Source organism: Ovis aries, chromosome 2 (genome assembly GCF_016772045.2).
Source record: "Ovis aries strain OAR_USU_Benz2616 breed Rambouillet chromosome 2, ARS-UI_Ramb_v3.0, whole genome shotgun sequence".
In the NCBI taxonomy this organism is placed as follows: domain Eukaryota; kingdom Metazoa; phylum Chordata; class Mammalia; order Artiodactyla; family Bovidae; genus Ovis; species Ovis aries.
In genome coordinates, this window is record NC_056055.1 from 245634317 (window position 1) to 245658120 (window position 23804).

At 59.9% G+C, this 23804-nt stretch overlaps 2 protein-coding genes across 5 annotated transcripts in view; both read left to right on the top strand.

Annotated features, from left to right (window-relative positions):
* SH2D5 (SH2 domain containing 5) lies at positions 1-12620 on the top strand. Its single transcript, XM_027965574.3, has 10 exons — positions 1-101; positions 4937-5065; positions 5273-5353; positions 5814-5888; positions 6913-7059; positions 7519-7767; positions 7917-8091; positions 8463-8571; positions 9175-9334; positions 10199-12620. Exons 2-10 carry the CDS (start codon positions 4979-4981, stop codon positions 10400-10402), a joined length of 1287 nt encoding a protein of 428 aa, XP_027821375.2. The 5' UTR covers positions 1-101; positions 4937-4978; the 3' UTR covers positions 10403-12620.
* A 1997-nt stretch (positions 12621-14617) lies between these two features.
* KIF17 (kinesin family member 17) overlaps positions 14618-23804 on the top strand; it is a 51278-nt gene continuing 42091 nt past the window's right edge. For all 4 annotated transcript variants that reach the window (XM_015093728.3, XM_042244667.1, XM_042244668.1 and 1 more), the window contains exons 1-3: positions 14618-14860; positions 20394-20540; positions 21509-21610. In XM_015093728.3, coding sequence (XP_014949214.2) covers positions 14630-14860; positions 20394-20540; positions 21509-21610 — 480 coding nt within the window. In that variant the 5' untranslated portion in view covers positions 14618-14629. The remainder of the gene's footprint in view (positions 14861-20393; positions 20541-21508; positions 21611-23804) is intronic.

Sequence of the window (23804 nt, forward strand, 5' to 3'; positions counted from 1 at the left end):
GTGGGGGCTGCGCGGGGAGTCGGAGGAGGCAGGGAAGGGCCGCGCGGAGCAGGCTCGCGGGTCGCGGCGCCGGGCGGCAGGGACGGGACACCGAGCCCGCGGTGAGTAAGCACACGGGGAGCCGGGCGGGGGCTGGGACTGGCTGATCGGCAGGAGCTAGACTCGGTCCCGGGGCGTGGAGATTGGAGTGCGTGGGTGGCTGGGTGGCTGGGGAGCGCGTGTCGGAGAGGGAGACGCCAGTCTGTCCCTTTCGCCCATCACCGTCATCATCTGTCACTTCCACCATCACCGTCCATCACCTCCACTACCCCCTTGGCTAGGGTCCTGCCTCGCTCGCCCCTCTGTCTGGGGGCGGGGAGTGAGCAAGACTTTCTCCGCCCCCGGGGCCGGCCGGGGACCCTGGGAATCACAATGGTACTGATAATTCCCCACTCTGCGGAGCGGGCTCTGTACCGCCGCGCATCTGGTTTCGGCCCCACTTTAATCCTGAAAACAGCACTTTGCTCTTCATGTCGTCTGCGCGGGGAGACGAGACTGTATTTGTTGGCACCTCCCCCCGCCCCCCGACACAGACGCACGCAGATCTTAGGTCCTCTTAGCTCTGCCGTATTTTCCTCCAAGTCGCTTCAGCCCCCTTGAAATGTTGATTTCTAGTATCCACCCCCGCCCCTCCTCAGGCCAGCTTGCTGAGGGCTGGGACTTTGTTTTTTGTTCACCTGGAACGTAGCGCTTGGAAATGTTCTCAGAAGAAACAGATAGATGAACAACTCCAGAAGGCAGCTGCTATCATTAAACCCACTCTCTGGTTGAGGACATGGAGGCTGATGTTGGTTACATCAGCCGGCCTCGTGGGGACCCCACCGGCCACGGTCTTGACCTTAGTCTCTCCCACCCTGTGGCCCAGGGCAAACAGGGATGGCACGGGGTGGAGGGTTGTCCTGGGGGTAGGGGGCTGTCCTGGGGGTAGGGGGGCTCTTCTGTGCTGGGGAGCCAAAGACTGTGGTGAGACTGGAGTACCTCTGGCAGCCCCAGACTGTCTGGCCCGGGAGGCAGGCAGCGGGAGAAAGCAGCTGATCACATCCACCCCCAGCACCACTGCTGTTGCTTCCTCGCCTCACCTGCCCCTGGGTAGGCTGGGACACGCCAAACTCAGGAGGTGGACACCTGCTTTCTTGGGGGCGGGCACTGCCATGGCGGGGGTGGGGGGCAGGGAGGGGGGAAGAGCCCTATAGACCCACGATGGGTTCCCAGCTCCCCTTTTGCTGTGTGACTTTGGGCAGGTGACTTCACCCTGAGCCACCATTTGCTAAGCACTGAGTCTGGAGGCTGAGGGGTCTCCTGTGATGCTGGAAGGTGGGCCCTCCTTAGGACGCCACTTGGCTGCAGTACAGCGCAGCTGAGGCCCCCATCCTTGCCCCTCGAGGTGGTCAACCCATCCGGTGCCCCGTCTCTAAGCGGTCACCTGGAAAACGTCAGAGGAGCAAGAGAAGGGCCCCAGCCTTGTTCCAAATGTGTCCCCTTAGGATGATTCTGGCCCAGAGCCAGGCTCCTGTGCAAAACCTAAGAAAAACAGATCTGATCAAAGGCATCCATGGATGTCTGTGCCTGGAATAGGTCAACGGGTCTGTTTCCATGATTCAGTGAGCCTCTCCCCTCCCTGGTACCCTGGGCAGTCTGGGGCTGAAAGGTACTGTACCCCGCAGGCGTAGGAGGGAGAAACTTCCAGTTTTCCAAGGTTGGGGGAAGAAGGATCAGGTGATGTGGGGGTGAAGTGGGACCCTTAAGAGGGCCCAGTGGCCTGGTCTCCCCCCTGCACCCCCACAGCCTACACCCCAGGGTGTCCCCAAGAAAGCTGCGGCTCTGGATGTGGACGAGGAGGCTGTTTGCAGCCTCAGCCACAGCTGTCTGGTGCCTCCTTCCGGTTGTCTACTCCCACCTTCTGAGGGCTGCTGCAGCGGTCGGGCTGGGTGTGAGATGTGAGACGTGCTCCCTGCTCCCCACCTCTCTCTCCTCCTATCTCTCCCTTTTCTCTCTTTCCGTTGTCTTTCTTCTCACTCCTCTGTTCCCGCTTGTTCTTCTTCAGTCACTAAGTCAGGTCCTACTCTTCGCGACCCCATGGACTGCAGCACGCCAGGCTTCCCTGTCCGTCACTATCTCCTGGAGTTTGCTCAGAATCATGTCCGTCGAGTCGGTGATGCCATCCAAACATCTCATCCTCTGTCATCCCCTTCTCCTCCCACCTTCAATCTTTCCCAGCATCAGGGTCTTTTCTAGTGAGTCAGCTCTTCGCATCAGCTTCAGCATCAGTCCTTCTAATGAATATTTAGGACTGATCTCCATTAGGATAGACTGGTTGGATCTCCTTGCAGTCCAGGGGACTCTCAAGAATCTTTTCCAATGCCACGGTTTGAAAGCATCAGTTCTTCGGCGCTCAGCCTTCTTTATAGTCCAGCTCTCACATCCGTACATGACTATTGGAAAAACCATAGCTTTGACTAGACGGACATTTGCTGGCAAAGTAATGTCTCTGCTTTTAAATATGCTGTCTAAGTGTGCCATTCTTTTCATCCTCTGTTCCTTCCCTCTCTCCCTTTTGCCCCATTTGGTTTGGGTTTTGGTCTCTGCTGCCTCTGTTCCCCCCTCACCCCTGCCTACAGGCACCAGGCATCCCAGCCCAGGAAGTGTTGAAGGTCGAGTTCCCTGGAAGCCCCATCTCCGTACCTGGAACCAGGGCCACATAGCTTCTGTGCCAGTTACATCCTAACCTTGCTGTATTTGAACATAAAATGACATAGGGTAATGGTCATGATGTGAAAAAGAATTAGGATCAAAAAGTGAAGAGAGGTGAGAGGGCCCAGGAAAGCAGGAGGGCAGAACCAGGAAGCCCTCAAGGGGACTGTGCAGCGTCAGGGGCGAGGCTGAGCTGGGGGCCGTTCCCCGGGCTCTTGGCGATCTCCCAAACCCCGCTTGTCCAGACTCCTGCAGGTGCTCGAGCACACCTGGGGCGCACCCATCTCCGGCCCAGCGCCTTGGCTGACCGCTGCTTTCTTCTGGCAGGAATCACGGCCCCCAGGCACGTCTGCCCTCCCGGGCTGGGTGGTCTCCTCTCAGTTGTGGCCTGCTGTAAGGAGGGTACTGACAGTAATCAGACCTCACTGTCCCCTGAGTTCCCCTCCTGAGGGGCTCCCCATTCCCCCATACTTTGGCCCCCTGCCATGGAGGGCCGACTCACTGGAAAAGACCCTGATGCTGGGAAAGACTGAAGGCAGGAGAAGGGGGCGACAGAGGATGAGATGGCTGGATGGCATCACCGACTCAATGAACACGAGTTTGAGTAAACTCCAAGAGTTGGTGATGGACAGGGAGGCCTGGCGTGCTGCAGTCCATGGGATCGCAAAAAGTCAGACACGACTGAGCGCCTGAACAGCAACGACCACATTCCCCATGAGACCGTACTTGCTGGTCACAGCTCTGAGCCTGGCGGGCATCGTGCGCGGCTCCGTGCCTGCAAGCTCTCACCAGTGCCGCAAGTTACCCCACCTTTGGGGTTGAGGAAATGGGGGCTCAGAGAGGTGAAGCAGCTTATGCAGCATCACACAGGATTTGGACCTGGGTCTCTCTGATCCCAAATGCAGTGATTCCGAGTAGCCTGGTAAGACGGAAGGAGCCCTCCAGGATGGGGGACTGACGGCAGATGTCTACAATTGACTCCGAGGAAGCCTGAGGGAGCCGAGTCCTGGGTCGGAGGCAGAGGCACTCTGTCGTTCTGTTTTGTGATGCGTTTGCTGTTGCTGCTGTTGTTTTTTCATCTCTGTTGTGGCCACGCTGGATCTTCATTCCCGAGAGCCGGCTCTCCGTGGCGGGGCGTCAGCTTCTCCAGCTGCCACACGCAGGCTCCATGGTGGCGGGATGCGTTCATGCCGCGTTCACTGAACATAAGCTGTGCCCTGAGCTCTGAGGGGAAGGACGCGCCCTCCCTGCCCCGAGGACAGTCTGGAAGGCAGCGTCCCTCCTCTTCTCCGCTGAGAGGTCCGGGAGATCTGGGAAAGACCAGCGCCGGGGCTGGGCAGAAGGAGCCAGGGTCCCGTGGCACAGCCTTGGCCCGTCAGTTCAGGGGCCATCGCTGCCCCGTGGACTCCAGGCCCCCTGCCCTGGCACCTGCTCTGGCTCCCCGCCGCCCACCAGGGCAGCGCCTCGGTCCCCTTAGGGGACGTTTTGGGCTGACCCCACCCTGGGTGCTGCTCTGGTAAGTTCTGCCTCGGGGCCCCAGCTGCCCAGCTGCTCCGGGCCTTCGCAGACCCTGTTCAGGCCGCTGTGACACGCCTCCTGTTGGGTGGTACCTCCCAGGGTCCCTCTCTCCTGGCACTCTGCACAAGCTGGCTACGTGTCCTCTCCCTCTTCCTCCAACCTCACACCTCAGCGAGGCCTTCTTGGCCATGGCCACCCCACCGGCCTGCCCTTCATGGCCTCCTCTCTGCTTTAGCACCATCTGTGTTAGTCGCTCAGTCATGTCCAACTCTTTGCAACCCCGTGGACTGTAGTCCGTGGACTTCTCCAGCCCAGAATACTGGAGTGGGTAGCCTTGCCTTCTCCCGGGGATCTTCCCAACCCAGGGTTCGAACCCAGGTCTCCCACATTGCAGGCGGATTCTTTACCAGCCGAGCCACCAGGAAAGATCTTGTCACCATGTGACCTATTCCGTATCTTACTCGTGGCTTAATTGAATGTTGGCTCTACCAGGGCAGATGGGGAGTTTGTCATTTTGCCCAGGGTGTGTGTCCCCTGTGTCCCAGCGCCCAGGACGCTGCCTGGCACACACAGCAGGCACTCAGGCAGGGTTTGCTGGATGCCAGGATGTGGAGGGGAGCCTCTGATGGGTGCTCCGAGGCTGCGTACCAGCCTTGGGCACTAGCCCTGCTCCCCCTGCCCTTTGCAGCCTCCTCTCCATCTGAGGGAGAAGCCGGCCGCCCTGGGGGCTATGCAGAAGGCAGGGGCCAGGGGCCGGAGGGCCTCTGACTGCGGCCCTGCCCCTCAGCGGCCCCGGTGCATCACCAAGTTTGCCCAGGTGGGTGGGGTGGGCCCCCTAGGGGGGCTGTGAGGTGGGGTGGGGTGGGCCCTGGGGGTGGAGCCTGGCCCCCGGGGATGCCCTCTGCCACCCACCAGCCTCCCCCACAGCACAGTGTGTGTGTGAGGAGGGTAACGTGGAGAGTGGGGATCGGGGCCAGGGGCCTGACTCCCCTGTTCCCCCACCCCCCACCCCTGCCCCAAGCAGTATGTGGGCTCCTTCCCCGTGGACGACCTGGACCCCCAGGAGAGTGTGTGGCTGGTCCAGCAGCAGCTGTGGGCACTGAAGGTATGGGGCTGGGACGGGGGGCACTTCCCCACTGGGCTCAGAGCCCTGGAGTGTTGGGCTGGGAATGACCTCTGAGCCCCTCGGGTCCACCCAGCCCCCCATTCAGAAAGACGGAGCAAGTAAGGCCCAGGGAAGGGTGGGGCCAAAGCCATTCTGGGAGGTGGGTGCCCTTGGGACCACACGCGGGCTCCTGGAACCACATTCCTCATGCCCTGGGGCTCCCTTCCCCCGGGCAGTGGTGACCTGGGGCCCACAGGTGGGAGATATGGGGGGCGGTCATCACGGGCCGCAGGGTTTGTCTGCAGGAGCCATGCACGCTGTGCCAGCCCCCAGGGGCTCCCCGTCTAGTGCTCTGCCCCTTGGCAGCTGCAGGGGGCGGGCTGACCAGCCCCGGGGTCAGAGGCCAGGCTGGGCCTGCCCGGGCGGTGACGACGCTCCCCACCACTTCTCTCCCACCCAGGACTGTCCCCGACGCCGGGCCGTCATCCTGAAATTCAGCCTTCAGGGCCTCAAGATCTACAGCGGGGAGGGCGAGGTAGGAACCCCGGGGTGCAGATGAGGACCCCCAGGTGTCCTCCTCCCTGAGGACACGCCTGCACCCAGCTCCACAGCCTCCCTCGTTACTCAGCCTGGCCTGGGCCTTTGGACGTCCTCTCTCCAAGGGCCCTCCTGCCACGGCAGCTCAGATGACAAGTTTCTCCCCACCGCACCCCACCCCTGCCTCCAGCCCTAGAATCTCCAGGGACCAGATCCTAGCCTGAGTGTCAGGCCCAGTCAACCCCAGGAGGTCTGAGCCGGCCCCCAGGCTGGGCCAGGGGCCTGTGGCTGGCCTCTTATGACTGGGGAATAGGGCCAGGCAGGCTGGAGGCCGGCTGGGAGCCCGTTTGGTCACCCATCTTCCTCTTGGTGAAAAAACAGCCAAAAAAAAGAACTGTAACCACGTGCCAGACTGGGTGCCCCATGACTTGGCACCACTCACCTAAGATGTGGTGCCAACACATCCAGAGCTGGCACGGTGGGGGCCCTGGGGTCAGGACCTGCCACCTGCACGAGGCCTCACTGACGCCCTCCAACAGCCCCATCGGAAGGGTCCTGTCCCAGCAAGGGCTCAGAGACCTGTACTTAGCCACCCAAGGCACCAGAGAGGGAGTGACATAGCCCGGATTCAAACCCTGGTCATCTGACTCCAGAAACCAGGAGTGCAACCCCAGGGCCAGCCCCCGCTGCCTGTCCCTATGACCCTGCCGGCCGTGAACGCTCTGTCCCTCGGCTCCATGACTCAGCACGACCACCCCGGTCAGCTGGTTGGCAGCCCAGGGCAGCGGCCCCGAGCTCAAGGTCCGTGTAAAGGATGAGGGTGCCCGTGGGAAGCATGGTTTGGGCAGGCCTGGAAGCAGGACAGAGTTCTTCATCCCAGGAGCTGGGTGGGCACCCAGGCTGGAGGGCAGACCCAGGAGGCTGCCGGCCGGGGCATGGCGCCCACAGGGCTGCACATGCTGGCCGGTATCTGCGGGCCACACGGTGGGTCTGATGGAGGCCACGGGCCTGCTGCCTCCCAGGTGCTCCTGATGGCGCATGCCCTGAGGCGCATCCTCTATGCCACCTGGTGCCCAGCCGACTGCCAGTTTGCCTTCATGGCCCGAAACCCCAGGAGCCCAGCCAGCAAGCTCTTCTGCCACCTCTTTGTGGGCAGCCAGCCTGGAGAGGTACCCGGGGCCCAGGGCAGGGGGCCCAGCACTGGGGCTGTGGGAGGGGGGTGGTGTGCTGTGGGTCCACGTGGGTCCTGGGGACCGAGGCTGTGGCTGGCTCAGCAAGCTGGCCTGAGCACCCCCTGCAACTTCAGGGCCTGGACTCTCAGCCTCGCCTCTGAGATATAGGTGGGGTTAGGAACTGAGGGTTAGCAGTGCATTCAGCGCCTGTATTCCCAGCTCCAAGCATGATGCCTGGGACATGGCAGACGCCCCCTGTTTGTCAAATGAATCAAGGAAGATGGGAGGGGAGGCTGCATGGTGGTGAGGTTTTGGGGGATAAGTATTCGTTTTCTCAGGAAGAATAGGGAAGAGCACCTCAAGCCAGGGGGCTGCAGGCACCCCTGGCCTGTGGGTTGATGCCCAGGGACCCCCCAGGAGCCCCCCAGTTGAGCACACCTCCCTCTCCCTCCCCAGGTTCAGATCCTTCACCTGCTGCTCTGCCGCTCCTTCCAGCTCGCTTACCTCCTGCAGCACCCGGAGGAGCGGGCCCGGCCCGAGCCCTGCCCGGGGCCTGTGGGGGACGTTACCCTGAAGCCCGTGTCCGGCCCTGGGGGGCCCCCTGGCCTAGTACGGGAACCCTTCGGCCGGGATCAGCTCTCACAGAACGTTAACGCGCTGGTCTCCTTCCGGCGGCTGCCGGCAGAGGGGTCTGAGGGCAGCGGGGTACGCAGCACCCCAGCCAGGGAGTGGGCAGGGGACCGGGGGACCAGGGCGAGGGTTTGGAGGTAGAGGGGGGCGGGTGCCGGATTTCCGTGGGAGGGGTTATGGCCGGGCAGGCCTGAGTCTGGGCGCCCCTGCGGGGCCCTCCCTAGAAGGAGCTGCTGGAGTCGGGGAGCCGCGGGAGCGCCCGCCACGTGCGCCTGGGGAACCCGTACTGCTCGCCCACGCTTGTGCGCAAGAAGGCCATCCGCAGCAAGGTGCTCCGCTCCGGGGCCTACCGCGCCTGCACCTACGAGACGCAGCTGCAGCTGTCCGCCCGCGAGGCCCGTGAGTTGCCGGGGACGCGTGCACCGGCGTGGGTTGGACGAGGGTGGGCCTGAGCGGCAGGGTCTGCGGGCTGTGACTGTAGACGTCTGTGGATGCCAGGCCTCCGCGCTCGAGGATGTGTTCGGGGCTGAGCGCCCAGGTGCTGTTGGCCGAGGCACTGTCATAGCTGCTGAAGTGCTGTAACTGGCGAGTGAGTGTGCGTAGGCGTGTGCCTGGGTGTGCCTGTGTCTTTGGGGAAGCACGATGTCTGCAGACTGGGCGGAGAGCGGGGGGCTTGGTAAAGAGACAAGCCCGGACGGTGCTGAAGCCTGTGGGGGTGAAACGGGGATGGGTGCAGAAGAGGAGGACCTTCCTCCCTCTGATCGCTCTAGTTCCTGCCGCGTGGGAGGCCTGGCCCCGGGGGCCCGGGGGCCCCTCGTGCCTGGTGGAGAGCGGGGGAAGCCTGACGGAGAACATCTGGGCCTTTGCTGGCATCTCCAGGTAGGAGTGGTGCCCAACCCTTAGGGAGGGCAGGGAACTAGGCTGTGACCTCCCCCAGGGCCCCGAGATGTGCATCCCTGCCCTTGGACAGAGGGCTCTCCGACCTTAGGCCAGAGACTTCCCCACCCTGGGCCTCAATTTTTTTGTAAAATGGGGATAATAAAAGGACCTTTGGGGCTTCCCTGGTGGTCCAGTGGTTAAGACTTCCGCGCTGCTGGTGCAGAGGGCGTGGATTCGATCCTGGTCGGGGAACTAGAATCCCACATACTGTGCGGTGCAGCCAAAAGATGAAAAACTAAAAACAAACAGACCTTCAATGCAGGGCTGTGGAAGGGATCAAATAAGGTTATTCAGGTGAAGCCTGTCACAGGGGACGGCCTTCCTAAATGCACGCTCTTAAAAACTATCTCCCTAGTGGGTCAACAGTTAGGGTAGCGCTTGGAAACCTTTCTGAGAGGCAGTCAGAAAGCATCCTTTCGTGGAAGGTGTACTCTAGGCAGTCACTGTGTTTCCAACACTGTGGGTTCGTTAGGCTGTTTAGCAGGCTGAGGCTGGGTCCCGACAAGGAGGCCCGCCGTCAGCCTCTGGCCTCGGCCCTCCCAGGCCCAGCGCCCTCGCCCTGCTGCGGAGAGACGTGCTTGGAGCCTTCCTGCTGTGGCCTGAGCCGGGCGCCAGTGGCCAGTGGTGCCTGTCGGTGAGGACGCAGTGTGGCGTGGTGCCCCACCAAGTCTTCCGGAACCACGTGGGCCGCTACTGCGTGGAGGTGAGAGGGTTCCCAGCCCTGCCCCTCGCCGTCGGGCCCTGCCCCTTTCACAGTTCACACCGGCCCCTCATTGGCTCCTTTTTGCCCCACCCACCCCCCTTTAACGCTCCACCCAGCTCTTGAGTCGTTGGTCCTTTCGGCTCTGGCCCCACTTCCACTCTGCGGGCTCCACTCTAAGGCCCCTCCGTCACCAGAGTAGGGTATTTCAAGTAGAGTCGTGGGCTTCCTCGGTGGTGCTGGTAGTAAAGAACCTGCCTGTCAATGCAGGAGATAGAGGAGATGCAGGTTCCATCCCTGGGTCGGGAAGAGCCCCCTGGAGGAGAAGATGGCAACCCACCCCAGTATTCTTGTCTGGAGAATCCCATGGACAGAGGAGCAGGGCGGGCTATAGTCCAAGGAGTCTTAAAGAGTTGGACACGACTGAAGTGACCTAACACACAGACGCACAGTGGAATTTTGGGCTAGGGGCACGCCTCGCATTTTTACATCAAACACAGCTTTTAAAAGTCATGCTTTCCCACACCCTAACTTGTCTTTTAGCAGAGGAGGAAACAGACTCAGAGAGGGTAGAGGCTTGCGTTTAAGTTCACACAGCCTCTAGGTCTGCAGTCCTGGCCTGATCACACGCTTCCAGGGACTGAGGTGCGCAGGCGCGGCTTTTTAAATGTGCGGCCTTGTTTGCACTCTAAGTGCCTAGGTCCTGTCCATGCTGTGGGTGGGGAGTGAAAGGGGTGTGTTTCTGCTGGGAGCAGTGCAGGGTCCTTTCTGAAGTGAGGCAGGATCCAGGGTGGTGGGGTAGTTGGAGGTGTGATCCGTGGGGAAAGGGGGGCTGGAACTGAAGTCCCTGCCCTGCCCCCTCCCCAGCACCTGCCAGCCGAGTTCCCCAGCCTGGAAGCCCTGGTGGAGCACCACGCGGGAACGGAGCGGAGCCTCTTCTGCTCCCTCGACATGGGCCGCCTGAACCCCGGCTATGAGGAGCAGGACTGCGGGCCCGAGGGCCGGCCTCCTCGGACGCTCCGGCCCCTTGGCCACGCCAAGTCCGAGGCAGAGCTGCAGGGTCTGGGTTAGGAGGCGGGGCCCCACCCCGATAGGCCCCGTGGTACCCTGGTTCCTGGGCCTCAGCGGGCCACTCGGCTCTGGCCTCTCCCACCCTGCTGGGCACCACCAGTTCCATCCAGTCACTGCCCCTGGGACCAGTCTTCCATCACTTCCCTGCCTGTGGGGGTCCCTGAGAGTGGGGACTGCCAGGGGCTTCTCCCCAGGACACAGGCCGTCAGGATCGCAAGCGTGGCAGACCGAGCTCCAGGCTTCCAGGAACTTGCCGGGTGACTCGATGCTTGCCTCCTCTGGGTCTCACCTTACTCCTGGGTGGGGAGCTTTCCAAGGCGGGCAGGAAGGTTGTTCCAGTGCAGGTGGGGCCCTCTCCTAAGGAGACCAGGCCTTGGGGCCCTGACTGGGCGTCCCCAGAGAGCTCTGGACCAAGGCAGCCAGACACGTGAGGGAGAGGTGTGCGGGCAGGCAGGAGAGAGAGGGTGTGCGGCCAAGGCACCCTCTCCGGGAGAGAAACAGGGACAGCGCGGTGGAGCTTGGGGGCGACATCCAAGCAGACAGAGCGCGGCCTGTTTCCCACATCCTTTGAGGTGAGAGGAGTCCGCCCTTGAGTTCTGAAGTGAGGGGGTGTTAAGAGGCTGCAGAGAGGAGCCAAGTCACCCAGACCCCGGGGTGGACACCTGAGTGGAGAAAGCAGTGCAATGGGCCTGACGGGGCAGAGGATCCCAGTGAACCTCAGATTAGGACGTCTGCTCAGAACCACAGAGTTGGGCTTCCTGCTCACACAGAAGAGATGTCGAAGATTCCTCCCTTCCCGTTCACCCTCCAAAAACCAAGACACCCCACCACCACCACCCAGGCTCACTTCCTTTGGCCATTTGATTCCGAGGGGCCAGCAGTGAGCTACAGGCTTATGGGGGTGACCAGGCCCTGATCCTCTCATCCTGCAGGCCACACTGGGTTTGGGTTTGGTGGCTGCCTGGGAAGTGCCCCCACACACACAATGATGGCATTTCCCTTAATGGGCATCTGTCAGGGACCATGCCAGCCCCGCTGGGGGTGAGGGTCAGGGAGGAACCATCTAAAGGCAGAACTGCAGTGGGCCCGGCCAGAGGACACTCGGCCTTGGCTGGCACAGGGGAGTCCATCCAGGGAAATGACCCTGCGGTGATCGACAGCTCTAGGTGTCCCCCTTTATTAGTAAACTTGACAGACAAGCATGAATCTCCCAAACTAAGGAGCAAGTTCCTGGTGGATGAACTTCTACTCCTGAGGCAGAGGCCTAGTCGTGAGTCTGGGGGCTGCCTTCTCCCCTCTCTGGGGACAGGATGTGACTGCGTAGTGCCTTGAAAGTAATACACTTGTGTTTCTTGGAAAAACGAGCAGCCCCAAAGGAATAAAAAGATTGAGGAGCCTCAGAAGTTCAGGCCTGGCGTTCCCAGTTTACAACCTCCAGCTCAGGAAAGGGTCTTGGTTGGGGGCCTTGTCACTCTTGTCACAAGAGATAGGAGGAAGCTGTCCTTTAGGGGCTTGTTTCACTGGAACCCTGGGGGCTCAGAGGTTAAAGCGTCTACCTCCAATGTGGGAGACCTGGGTTCGATCCCTGGGTTGGGAAGATCCCCTGGAGAAGGAAATGGTAACCCACTCCAGTATTCTTGCCTGGAGAATCCCATGGACGGAGAAGCCTGGTGAGCTACAGTACATGGGGTCGCAGAGAGTTGGACACGACTGAGCGACTTCACTTTCTTTCTTTTCACTGGAACCACAGCAGTGGTTTTGTACTGAATATGAGTGGGAAAGCGGACTCATGTTACAACCCTTACTACCAGAAGCCATCTCCTCCCTGGGCAAAGCGCTGTTCCTTCATAAGCCCCAGCCTCCTCTTCCCCTGGCGAGGAGAGGGGTTTGGTGATATGGGGCCCTGGATGACTGCACCAGAGTCGCACACATTTAAGAAGTCCAGCTAACTGGCCTTACCTCTGTGAGGGGCGGATTTTGTTGCACCAGTTACCTGTGTGGACAGGGTCGGGAGCGTCCCCACAGTACTTTAACATCCTTGCACACAGCGCTCATGGGCCACATGGTACAAACAAGGCCAGGTTTGTGACCCATGTGTGCAGACACCTCCGTGTCTTCATAACAGACCACAGTTTCCAATGTTGCAACCAGCGCCACCTGGGTAGCCCAGCTCTCCTTACTGTGTGGACTTGAAGCAAATAAAGTGCATTTCTTCGGATTGTCGAGTACAGACTTCCTTTGAAAGGCGAGGGCTTTGTCCAGTTGGCCTGCTGTGCTTTCCTTTCTCAACCATCCCTTCCGCTGGTGCTGAATGATGAACCAGACAGAGATCCTGTCCTCAGGGGCTCAGGAGGTCTTGAAGGAATTGTGTGGGTAGCTTCAAACAATGACTCCTGCTTACAACCTTCGGTGGGTATTTCCTGTAGGGAAGAGACTCAAGTCCTTATGTTCTGGCCACTCGGATGATCCTCTGCTCCTGCAGCATGCCACAGGGCCTTTGCACAGGCGTCCTTGCCCTCCTGTCCTTTAGCTGATGAGCTCCTCAACCTTACCATCTCTCACTCTCAGGAAGCCTGCCCTGGCTGCCCCCTGGCCCCCTGCCCAGGCTGGGTGAGGTATCCTGGCCAACTATTCAGTACATCTGGTCCTTTAGTTTGTTAATACTCTTTTATTTATGGGATTTTTGTTTGTGGAATATTTGTTTCAAATGTCAGCCTCCCCCACTAGACCATAGGTGCACTGCAGGGCAGGGGCTGGGCTATCTCCCAGGGTCTGTTGCCATGCCTGGCGGATAGCAGACAATTTCTGTACAAACGGGAGTCTAGAAGAGGTGGGGGTGGAGTGGGGCTCTTCTAGAGGGATTTGTGCTGGGGTCGGGGTGGGGTGGGGAGAGAGGCCAGGCAGCCTCTCCAGCCAAAGGACTTTGGCTCTCAAAATTTTTTGTTTTGTATCTTCAGCTTGAGTCTTAAATACAGAGGGCAGCATTAGAGGGAAGCTTTGCTCTTGCATCGCCCAGTGTGGGGGTGCAGGGGGACGCTGTGACAGGCTCTGGGGCAGCCTTTCTGAGTCAATACAGGGATGTGGATAAAGGGCAGCAAGGTCCCTGTCCGCCTTTGGTAAGTCTCTAACCCCTGAGGGAGGCCACTCCTCTGCTATCTCCTGGGGGGGTGGGGGGCGGGCGCGGGCTCCCCTGGGCCACCTCTAGCAAGGTGGTTAACCTCTCAGAACTGGGGCTGCGTGGACTGGAAAAGAACGGCTGTGCAGCGTCTAGTGAAGGCTATGGTTTTTCCAGTGGTCACGTATGGATGTGAGAGCTGGACTATAAAGAAAGCTGAGCGCCGAAGAATTGATGCTTTTGAACTGTGGTGTTGGAGAAGACTCTTGAGAGTCCCTTGAACTGCAAGGAGATCCAACCAGTCCATCCTAAAGGAGATCAGTCCTGTATATTCATTAGAAGGACCGATGCTGAAGCTGAAACTCCAATACTTTTGCCACCTGATGCGAAGAGCTGACTCAGCATCAGGGAAAGACTGAAGGCGGGAGAAGGGGACGACAGAGGATGAGATGGTTGGATGGCATCACCGACTCAAAGAACATGAGTTTGAGCAAACTCCGGGAGTTGGTGATGGACAGGGAGGCCTGGCGTGCTGCCGTCCATGGGGTCGCAAAGAGTCGGACACGACTGAGCGATTGAACCGAACTGGGCAGCGCCTGGCACTGAGTCAGCAGACGCGTGGACAAAGTCAGCGCGGGTCCCCCAAGAGGGCGCACCAGCCTTCAGCACTCGCGCTGGGAACTTCAGCACGTGCGGCTTCCTCGGGGGCGCGGGGCGCGGGCGTCAGGGAGCCGCGCGCTGTGACGCCCCCGTTGCCCAGCAACCGCGGACGCCGCGGAGACGTGCGCGCGAGCGAGCGGGCGGTTGGGGCGGCTCCGGGGGCCCGGGTCCTGCGGCGCCGCCTAAAGCGCGGATCCGCCACTGCCCCCCGCGCCCCGCCCCCCGCCCGGGCCGGGCCTCAGGGAGACGGGCGAGCCCGCGCGCGGGAGGAGGCGGCGGCTCCGGCTCGGCCCGCCCGGCTCCCCCGCCGCCCCGCTTCCTCCGCGTCTCCGGGCGCCCCCCGAGGAGCCCGGTCCCCGCGCCGCGCGGGCGCTGGCCCCGCCCCCTGGCCCGGGCTGCTGGGGGGTCCCGTGCCGGCCGCCCCTGGGGGACGCCCCCGCCGCGGCGGCGCCATGGCCTCGGAGTCGGTGAAGGTGGTGGTGCGCTGCCGCCCCATGAACCAGCGGGAGCGGGAGCTGAACTGCCGTCCGGTGGTGACGGTGGACTCCGCTCGCGGCCAGTGCTTCATCCAGAACCCGGGCGCCGCGGACCAGCCCCCCAAGCAGTTCACCTTCGACGGCGCCTACTACATGGACCACTTCACCGAGCAGATTTACAACGAAATCGCCTACCCGCTGGTGGAGGTGAGGGCCCCCGCTCCCGAGGAGACCCGCTGGGCAGGACCTGGGGCCCCTCGGAGGGCTCCTGAGGGCAGGCGCTGACCCCCGGGCCGGGCGGGAAGGCGCTTCTGGAGGGGCCGCAGGTGGACAGCAGCAGGCTGAAGACTTCCGTCCCCTCTGGAGACAGTTGGAAGCCACCGGCAATGTCTGTCTGGGTCCCCCACTGCCCCTGGTGCCAAAGCTGGTTCTCCCCCATCCTTCCGCCGCTCCCCACAGGAGCTCCAGCCCCCGCGACCACTTGCCCCCCACCCTCACCCGGGCAGCCTCAGGACTCCTCTGAAAACTCTGGTCACTTCCCCAGCCTCCCCCTTCTCCTCTCTCCGCTACTCCGTCCGGAGCCCTGGCCCCCTCTTTCTGCCCTCAGCACCGGGAGCCCTCTCCATCATCCCCCGCGCTCCAGCTTCCTGAGAGGCCCGTCAGGGTACAGCCTATATATATGTGTGTGTGTGTGGAGGGGGGAATCTCACTTCTGCAGAGAGAAGGCTGTTGGCCAGGCCTTGGTCTCGGAGGAGCAGAAACCCTTAGAATGGGAAGGCAAAGGCAGTTCTCACCCCTTCGCAGGGCTTTTGCTTTCTTCACCTTCTCATGCTAAGGAGCTCCTTGGAGCTGCAGGGCAGGGGGGCTCCCATATCACAGATGGGGAGACTGAGGCCCGGAGGAAGGAAACTTCTGAGCTCCCACAGAGAGTTTCTGGAGGAGATGGGGCTGGAGCTACACCTGGTGTCTTCTGGCCAAGGGTTCTTTCCTTGCTATTGCCATCTTCCCAGTTGGGCAGCGAATTCGCTAGTGAAGTGAGATGTCAGGATGTGAGGAGTTGTTCCAGGCAGAAAGGAAAAGGTGAAGAATTGCTGCGTGTACCCCCTGCCCATGAGGATACCCGGGGCTCTGGGGAGTCTGGCAGCAGAGAAACTAGGTTGACTTCTCTAACCCAGTGTTTCCAAAAGGCGTTTTCCCGTGGAGCCTTTCTGCTTTGGTCCGCAGGCCAGCTAACATCGCCCAGCGCACCTCCGTTGGCTGTGCTCAGAACCCCTTGTGGGGGCTGAAGTGTTCCGCAGCCCAGAGCCCCCCAGCAGTGAGGGCGTGACTGGAGGTGATGCCCAGGGAAAGAGGGCAAGTCTCCCCAGACGTTGGTCCTGGGCCCCAGGGGTGGCCAGGCTCCCCTGCCATCCTGGAATCTCAGGCTCTAAGGGACCAGAATGGGTGGCCTGCTCCCACCCCCACCTCGGCGTCCTTGAATGTCCACCTGGTGGCAGGCGCTCACTCTTGCTGGAGTAACCCGCTCCCCCCTTTGCTTCTTAACTCCTGGAAGACCCTTCTGCACAGTGAATCAGAGCCAGACTCCCTGACGCTTTCAGCTCCCTGCCTTGTTTCTGTACCCGGGCGCCAGAACAGCTCTGCTTCCTGGTCCAGGGTCGGTCCATCAGAGATGGGAAGATTCTGAGACTGAGTTCTCCCTGGCCTTGGCTTCTCCAAGGTCTCAGCCTTGCTCATGCGTCCGCGTCCTCACCCTGAAAATAATTCCCCTGAGCACGCCTCCCTTGTCAGGGTTCCCAAGAAGCCCCAGCCCAGAGGGGGAGCACCTCAGATCTCCCCTCCAGCCCCCTCTCCTGTCGCGAGTGCAGTACTACAGGGATGTCTGCCTCTGGGCCTCCCACGGAGCCTCAGGCTCAGCAGGACATACGTTCATTTTCATTAATTCACTCAGCTGACAGAGAGCATCTCCATACCAGGCCCCATCCAAGGCATGGAGCAATAATAACAGCATCTTCCCTCAGCGAGCTCACAGTTGGGCAGAGGAGCAGCGAAGCTAGTAGCTGCAAGCCAGGGTGATGAGTAGGAAGAGAAGCCATGGGGACTTTGGCAGAACAAAGACTAGCAAACCTGGGCTTGGAGGGGATGGGCAGGCAGGGAGGACTTCCTGGAAGCGGTGAGGTCTAAACCGAGGCAAGAAGGATGAGAGGGGTCAGCCAGGAAAGAAGGTGGAGGAAAGGGCCTTTCAGGTGGAGACCAAACCATTTGATCTTCGCCAGACTCCGTGGACATACGTAAAACTGGGATTATCATTCCTGGTGAGGAAACTGAAGCCTTGAGCATCCTAAAATGGGTTAGGGGTGATTTTGACTGCAGAGCTAGGTCTCTAGCTCTGGTCTAGGTCTCATCCTGTGAATCATACGCAAAGCACAGTGAGGAGCAGCTGCACCCTTAGGCGGGGCAGCTGTGTGTCTGTCCTGCTGGGCTCTGACCACCTCCAGGGGGCCTTCTGCCCAGGTCCTTCTCTCCAGGTCCTATTGCATGGAGCCCCCAGCGCTTCAGGCTGACCCTTCCTGCCCTCCCCTCCTTTCCCTCCCCTTGCCTTCTCTCCCAATTAAATCCAGACCGGGTTCCTGATTTCTCTGTCACTGGGTGACCTCTTCCACTCTCCTGGGGGCTGTCCACCCCAGACCCATCCTTCAGCCAACTCGGCACAACCTACCCTGAGCTCATCCGCTCCACGCCCAGCCTTCTGCTTGATCTCTGGGCTCTTTCCCACCCAGTCGATATTCCCTCTCCCCATCCTCCTGCTTCACACCCATGGCCTTAGAGTCACCTCTGATGAGCCACTGCCCAACCCACCCAGGGGCCTGGTGCTGTGGACAGACCAAGGACAGGCCTGGTTTCCAGAGAGATCAACACAGTAGAATTTGGCCCCTCGATGGAGCACAGAGCTGTTTGGGAGAGGACAGGGGGCATGAGGCAATTTAGCACAGGTGCTAAGTAGAAAAAATCCGACCTCTAATAGCAGCCTCACGAGAGTTATTGCAGAGGATGACACCAAGTTATAAAGACGGTCAACTAAGTAACAGTTAGATTTCATGAAAATCATTCAGTAAACAACAATATGGGGGAACTTGGCAAAACTTGGGAGGACAGAGTGGCTGACGCTTAGGACCCGTTCCGCATGCGTGCGTGTCCCTGGCAGGTCTGGAGTATCACTTAATGGGTGAAGCGTTTTTGAAATTTTGTGTTTTGCCTGAAGAATGCAGGTAAGGTTGTCTTCCACTTCGCTCCACAGCAGCGTGGTTCTGCAGAACTTCCGCAGTGGCGGAAATGTTCTGGATCTGGGCTGTCCAATTAGGGACCGCCAGCCATACATGGCAAGTGAGCACTTGACGTGAGGTTAGTGCTTCTGAGGAACTGAATCTTAGTTTTATTTAATCGTAAGTTAAATTTAAGTAACCACATGTGGCCAGTGGCTACCACTGGGGATGGCACAGCTCTCGAGCCAGCCTTTCCAATACAAATGTCACATGAGCCACAGACATAATGGAAATTTTTCTAGTAGCCACATTTTAAAAGGGCTTCCCTGTTAGCTCAGCTAGTAAAGAATCTGCCTGCAATGCAGGAGACCCTGGTTTAATTCCTGGGTTGAGAAGATCCTCTGGGGAAGGGAAAGGCTACCCACTCCAATATTCTTGGGCTTCCCTGGTGGCTCAGATGGTAAAGAATCTGCTTACAATATGAGAGACCTGGGTTCGATCTCTGGATGGGGAAGATCCCCCAGGGCAGAGCAGGGCAACCCACTCCAGTTTTCTTGCCTGGATAATCCACATGGACAGAGGAGCCGGGAAGGCTACAGTCCATGGGATTACAGAGAGTCGGACATGACTGAGTAACTAAGCACAGCACATTTTAAAAAGTGAAAGGAAAATTAATTTTAATGGTACATTTTACTTGACCCAATAGAATCCCAAATGTCATTTCAAGAAAGCCTGATAATAGATATTATCATGGCATAATAGCTATCAGAGAGACATCAAACATTCTTTCTTCACTGTAAGCCTTCGAAATCAGGTGTGTGTTTCACACTTACAGCACGTCGCAGTTTAGGTGCTTAAGTGTCAACAGTTCAAATGAAATGAAACACCAAAAGTAAATTCGTGTTTAACGGGAAACCATTTTACACTGCTTTGGTTTTTAAATGGAAAGTGGAAGATTTTACATTTTTAAAAAATATTTTAAAGTTTTAACCTTCCTCAGTGGCATGAGGCACCCCTCTGGGGTGCCTGGTGGCTGCCCTACTGCACCGCGCGTGTGAAATATTCACTTCGATATGGAGCCCCTCCTCCAGGCCTGGTGACATTGATAGTCCAGGCGCTACAGCATGTTGTCCCTGGGGCTCCATGTGCCCCTGCCTCTGGCCTTCTGGTTGGGTGACTGGTCTGCCATCGCTTCCGTGCCCACCCCCCCAACCCTGGGCCGTCTGATGAGCTCTGGATCGTGACTTCCGGTCTTCCTTCCCCCGCAGCCCCTGGGGACCCCAAGCCCCGCAGTGGTCTGCAGGACGGGTCTTTGCAGATGCCAGCTGGGCCCTCGAGGCCTGGGCACAGCTCTCCAGGCCCACCTTGTGGCACAGGAGTCCCCCTCCCCACGCTAAGTTCTAGAATGTGTGGCCTCATGAGCTGGGTGAGGGCAGGGAGTGGAGTGTCTCCCTTGTTCAGGGCTTGGTCCCCACCCAGAGCACGATCCCCTCGCAGAGAAGAGAGACGGAACCTATGCAGTGAACAATGGCCTCGGTGAACGAGGGTCGCCCTGGGGGAGTGCCACCCTGGTTTGCCTCCTCCTCCTTCCCAGCTTTGTCTCCATCCCCCTCGCCCCAGGTCCACCTGCTCTCAGCCTCCCGCCCCGCCCCTCGAGGCTTAGCTCCAGCGGTCACATCAGCCTTGAAAGCCTTCCTCCTCCTCTCGCCTGTCGAAATCCAAGCCACCCTTTCTGTTCCCCTGTTCTCCGCCCTCGCCCACCTTCCCGGAAAGTTTGCCTGGCTCTTCCTGCACTTTCCCTCTCTCCCTCTCCTCGCCCAGCCTGAACTCCATCATTGCAGGCACCTGCACCTCATAGAAGGACCATCTCCCACCCGTTCCAGCAGACGCTTGGGGAGCACCTACCTCCGTGTGCAGGGGGCGCCTACCTCCGTGTGCCAGCATTTCGAGTGCCAGGGCAGGAAATCGTTCCCAAGCACAGCTCTCAACGGGCTTCCTGCCAGTGCAGGAGACCTGGGTTCGATCCCTGGGTCAAGAGGATCCCCTGGAGAAGGAAGTGGCAACCCACTCCAGTGCTCTCGCCTGGAGAATCATGGACAGAAGAGCCTGGCGGGCTGCGGTCCACGGGGTCAGAAAGAGTCGGACGCGACCGAGAACTAAACGGCAGCAGCCCCACTGCCCAGTGCTATCCTGACCCTCTGGCACCAGTGAGGACGCCGAGGCCCCACGCCCCTGGATGAGAACAGGCCAAGGGCACAGGCAGCAGAGGATGGCACCAGGCTCTTAGCCAGACGCAGGGACGGTCTCCTACCCCACCAGCAGAGCCGCCTCCATTTCTGCACGGCCCACCCGCGCCCAGCACCACCATGGTGGGACAACTGCGGTGGGGGGGGGCGGTGCGCCGGTCCCTGTGTCAGGAAGCAGCCCTGAGCGCGGCCGTGCTGGGCCAGCTGAGTGCTGGGCTGTGTCCCCCCTTGCAGGGCGTCACTGAGGGCTACAACGGCACCATCTTTGCCTACGGCCAGACAGGCAGCGGGAAGTCCTTCACCATGCAGGGCCTGCCAGACCCGGCCTGCCACAGAGGCATCATCCCCCGGGCCTTCGAGCACGTTTTCGAAAGCGTCCAGGTAATGGGCCTGGCGGATGGCAGGGGCGGGGCGGGGCGCCCCAGGCATCACCGTGAACAATCCCGGCGCACTTCTGACCTGGGATGTGGGATGTGGCCAGAGCCGGCCTAGCCGCGGCCCAGATGGGCAGAGGCAGGCTCTAGTTTGTGAAGCGGTGATGGGAGAGCTTAAAGCTGAGAAAATTCTACCAGTTCTACGTTTTTCTCCTGCCACTTTTGGAATTTTAACACTCCGTGTGATATTTCATGTGGGTATGATGACCCGGAGCGCTGGCCTGAGACGCGGCTGTAAGTGATCAGAGCTTCCCCTTCTCGTGGGCCAGTTGCTGCAGACCAAGCAGTGTGCAGAACACTTGCACAATTATCTCGCTGCGACCCTAGCCCAGGAGGTAGCTGTTACCCTCAGTTTTGACATAGGGCATCCAAGACCGGGAGCCCTTATGGGCTGGGCCCAGACCAGCGATCCCGGTGTCCAGATGACCGGTGAGCCATGCCCTGCTGCCCGCTCGTGAAGGTTCAGAGATTCCCGCATCTGAGAAATAACAAAGCAGGGACTAGTCAGCTGCAGAGCCTGCTGTGCTGCACTGGGACTCGTTCTGATGACCCGCAAGCGACTGGAAGAGCCGCCAGGGATTAGCCCAGGGCCGGTGCTGGATCCAGGCCTTAAGCCCACAGTCTCAGTCTCCCTGCTGTCATGGTGGGGCCCTTTTCTTTCCCACGAGGCCTGTAGAGTGCAGAGGGAGTGTGAGCCCTTAGCAGCATGAAATGATGCCACTCTGAGACGCTTGAGGGCCCAGCCAGCCAGAGAGGAGGGGACCGCTTGCCAGGCAGGCAGGGCCAGGTGAGGTCAGGGAGGCCGTTCCCCTTGACGTCCCGCCTCCTGCCGCCGTGTCTTGCCACGATGTCTGCCCGTGACCACCAGGCAGCGGGTGTTCAGGTGTCTCTGTTCTTCCCGGCTGCTCCCTGCAGTGTGCAGAGAACACCAAGTTCCTGGTCCGGGCCTCCTACCTGGAGATCTACAATGAAGATGTCCGGGACCTGCTGGGCACAGACGCTAAGCAGAAGCTGGAGGTGGGTTGGGTGCAGCCTCGCTGGGGTGGGTGAGGGGGTCCTGGAGGAGATATGGGGAAGGGCCCCCAGGGCCCACTAGTCTGCCCAGCCCTGCCAAGATGGACAAAGCAGGCCTGACCCCTTGGGGAGCCCAGCGAGACCAAGTCATCTGCCAGGACTGGACAGCCGGGTGGTTAGCAAGGCTGGGCCAGGTCTGGGACCTCTGGGCAAGGCTAGGCCATGTCTCCTATCTGAGACTCTAAATGCCAGAAGGGCCCAGTCCAGTTCCAGGAGGAGCCTGAGGAGGGGAGACCGACCCAGATCTGTGGCCAGCGTGCCAGTGACTGCTTCCAGCCTCTGGGGCTTCTTATCTGACTACTGGACCTTCCCACCGAGAGGCCCACAACCAGCGGTGGAGGTTGACCTACCTTTCCCAGTCCAGAGTCAGAATGCCTGTGCTGGGGGAGTGTCAGTCCTTAATGAGCATCAGTCTTGGAAGGTTGCTATGGAGATCCCCATCCTGTAGATGAGAAAAGGAGGATGGGAAAGAGACGGGGACTTGCCTGAGGCCGCTGGATTAGGAAGCTCCAGGGTCAGGGTTGGACGTTTTCTGTGGCTCAGACTGCCTGAATCTCCCCTGGGCACAGGCCTTGATAGCCAGTGAGGGGGGGGGGGGGGGCAGAAGCAGATAAGGGGCTGCTGATAAGGTCCAGAAACAAATAAGGTCCAGTCCCCTGGACCCTCCCTGACCTCCAGACTGAACCGGACATTGTGACCTCGTTCCTGCCCCACCCACATCCACGTGAGACAGGGCTGTTTTCCCTGCTCAGCTCCAGAGCCCCCCACACTTGTCCTGGCTTCATTTGGAGGGGCTGTGAGTTCCTCTCTGACCTGCAACCATTAAATGCCCCACCCAAACACATCTGACCCCCAAGGAGCAGCTGTTTTGAAAAAAAAAAAAAACACTTTTTTTGTACAGTTTTTTGTTTGTACTGATCACATGGTGGAAAAACTCCTTAAAAACTAGAGCCAGAAAGACCCTTAGAGAGCTTCTAAGTCCACAATCTTTTCTTGGTGGAGATGAGGAAACTGAGTCCCAGGGAAGGGAAGGGACTTGGCCAAAGTCACACAGCAAGTTGCTAGTAATGGTGTTGGTACCAGAGCGTGCAGGATCTGAGTGGTCAGGTGCTTTTTCTTCCCAGACTTTTTGGGGTGGGCAATATAGGAAACCTGGGGGGCCATGAGAAGCCAGCGACAGGGTTCCATTCGAGGGGGGGACGTGCATTCAGCAGATGCATCCATTCAGCAGAGACGGCTGACCCGGGAGATGCCAGCCTGCAGGCCATGGCAGGTCCACCTCCTGGGTGCCAGCTCCCCCAGTCCCCATCCAGCCCAGGACCTGGCCCCAGCCCCCTCCTCCTCAGCTCACAGACACAGCGATTTGCCCTTTCTACACGGGAGCCTCCAGACACCCCCTGCGGTCTTTCCACTGTCTTCTCTCTCCTGGAGCTGGAGCAGCTGAGTCATCACTCAGCCCCCAGACAGGGAAATGGGGACAGCAGCAAGGGGTCCCCTCCCCTTCCTCCCCACCCTGGACCCTAGGATAGGCTAGGTTAACCAGGCCCTGGAGGGGGGCAGTGCCCAGGGCTGGCAGCTCATGCACTTGGCCCAGCTGGCCTCCAGGCCTCCAACCTGGTAAGCCGGGCTGCCTGGAGGTAGAGGGTCACCTATAACTGATGTGCTCAGAGACCCCCGCCTTGGGTGCACCGAACTCTCTCCCGGGAGGTGCAACTGGATTCTTGTGTAAGCCTGACCATAGCCTCAGGAGGAGCTGCTGTTTTTATCCTTTATTACAGAAGAGGAGCCTGAGGCTCCTAGTTGCCTAGGTGTGAACCGGCCCAAGGGTACAGTCAGTAAAGGACAGAGGTGGAATTTGCGCCCAGGTGGCCGGGTTCTGCGGCACAGTGCAGGGCCTGATAATGCTGGTCATTAGAGGAGATTGGATCGCTGGAGTCAGCAAGGAGGCGGGAAGCGGATTATACCCCCTCCCCCCAACCACCACGAACCGCCCTCAGAGAACCCTGCTCAGCACTGGGTGACGAGGACCCCCTTCCTCCACGGGGACACATCCTGACTCTGGACCGGCAGCGTGGTCCTGCTCCTGCACACAGCAGGCGCGCCTGCCCACCCGGCTGCATCCCAGCTGGTTGCCATG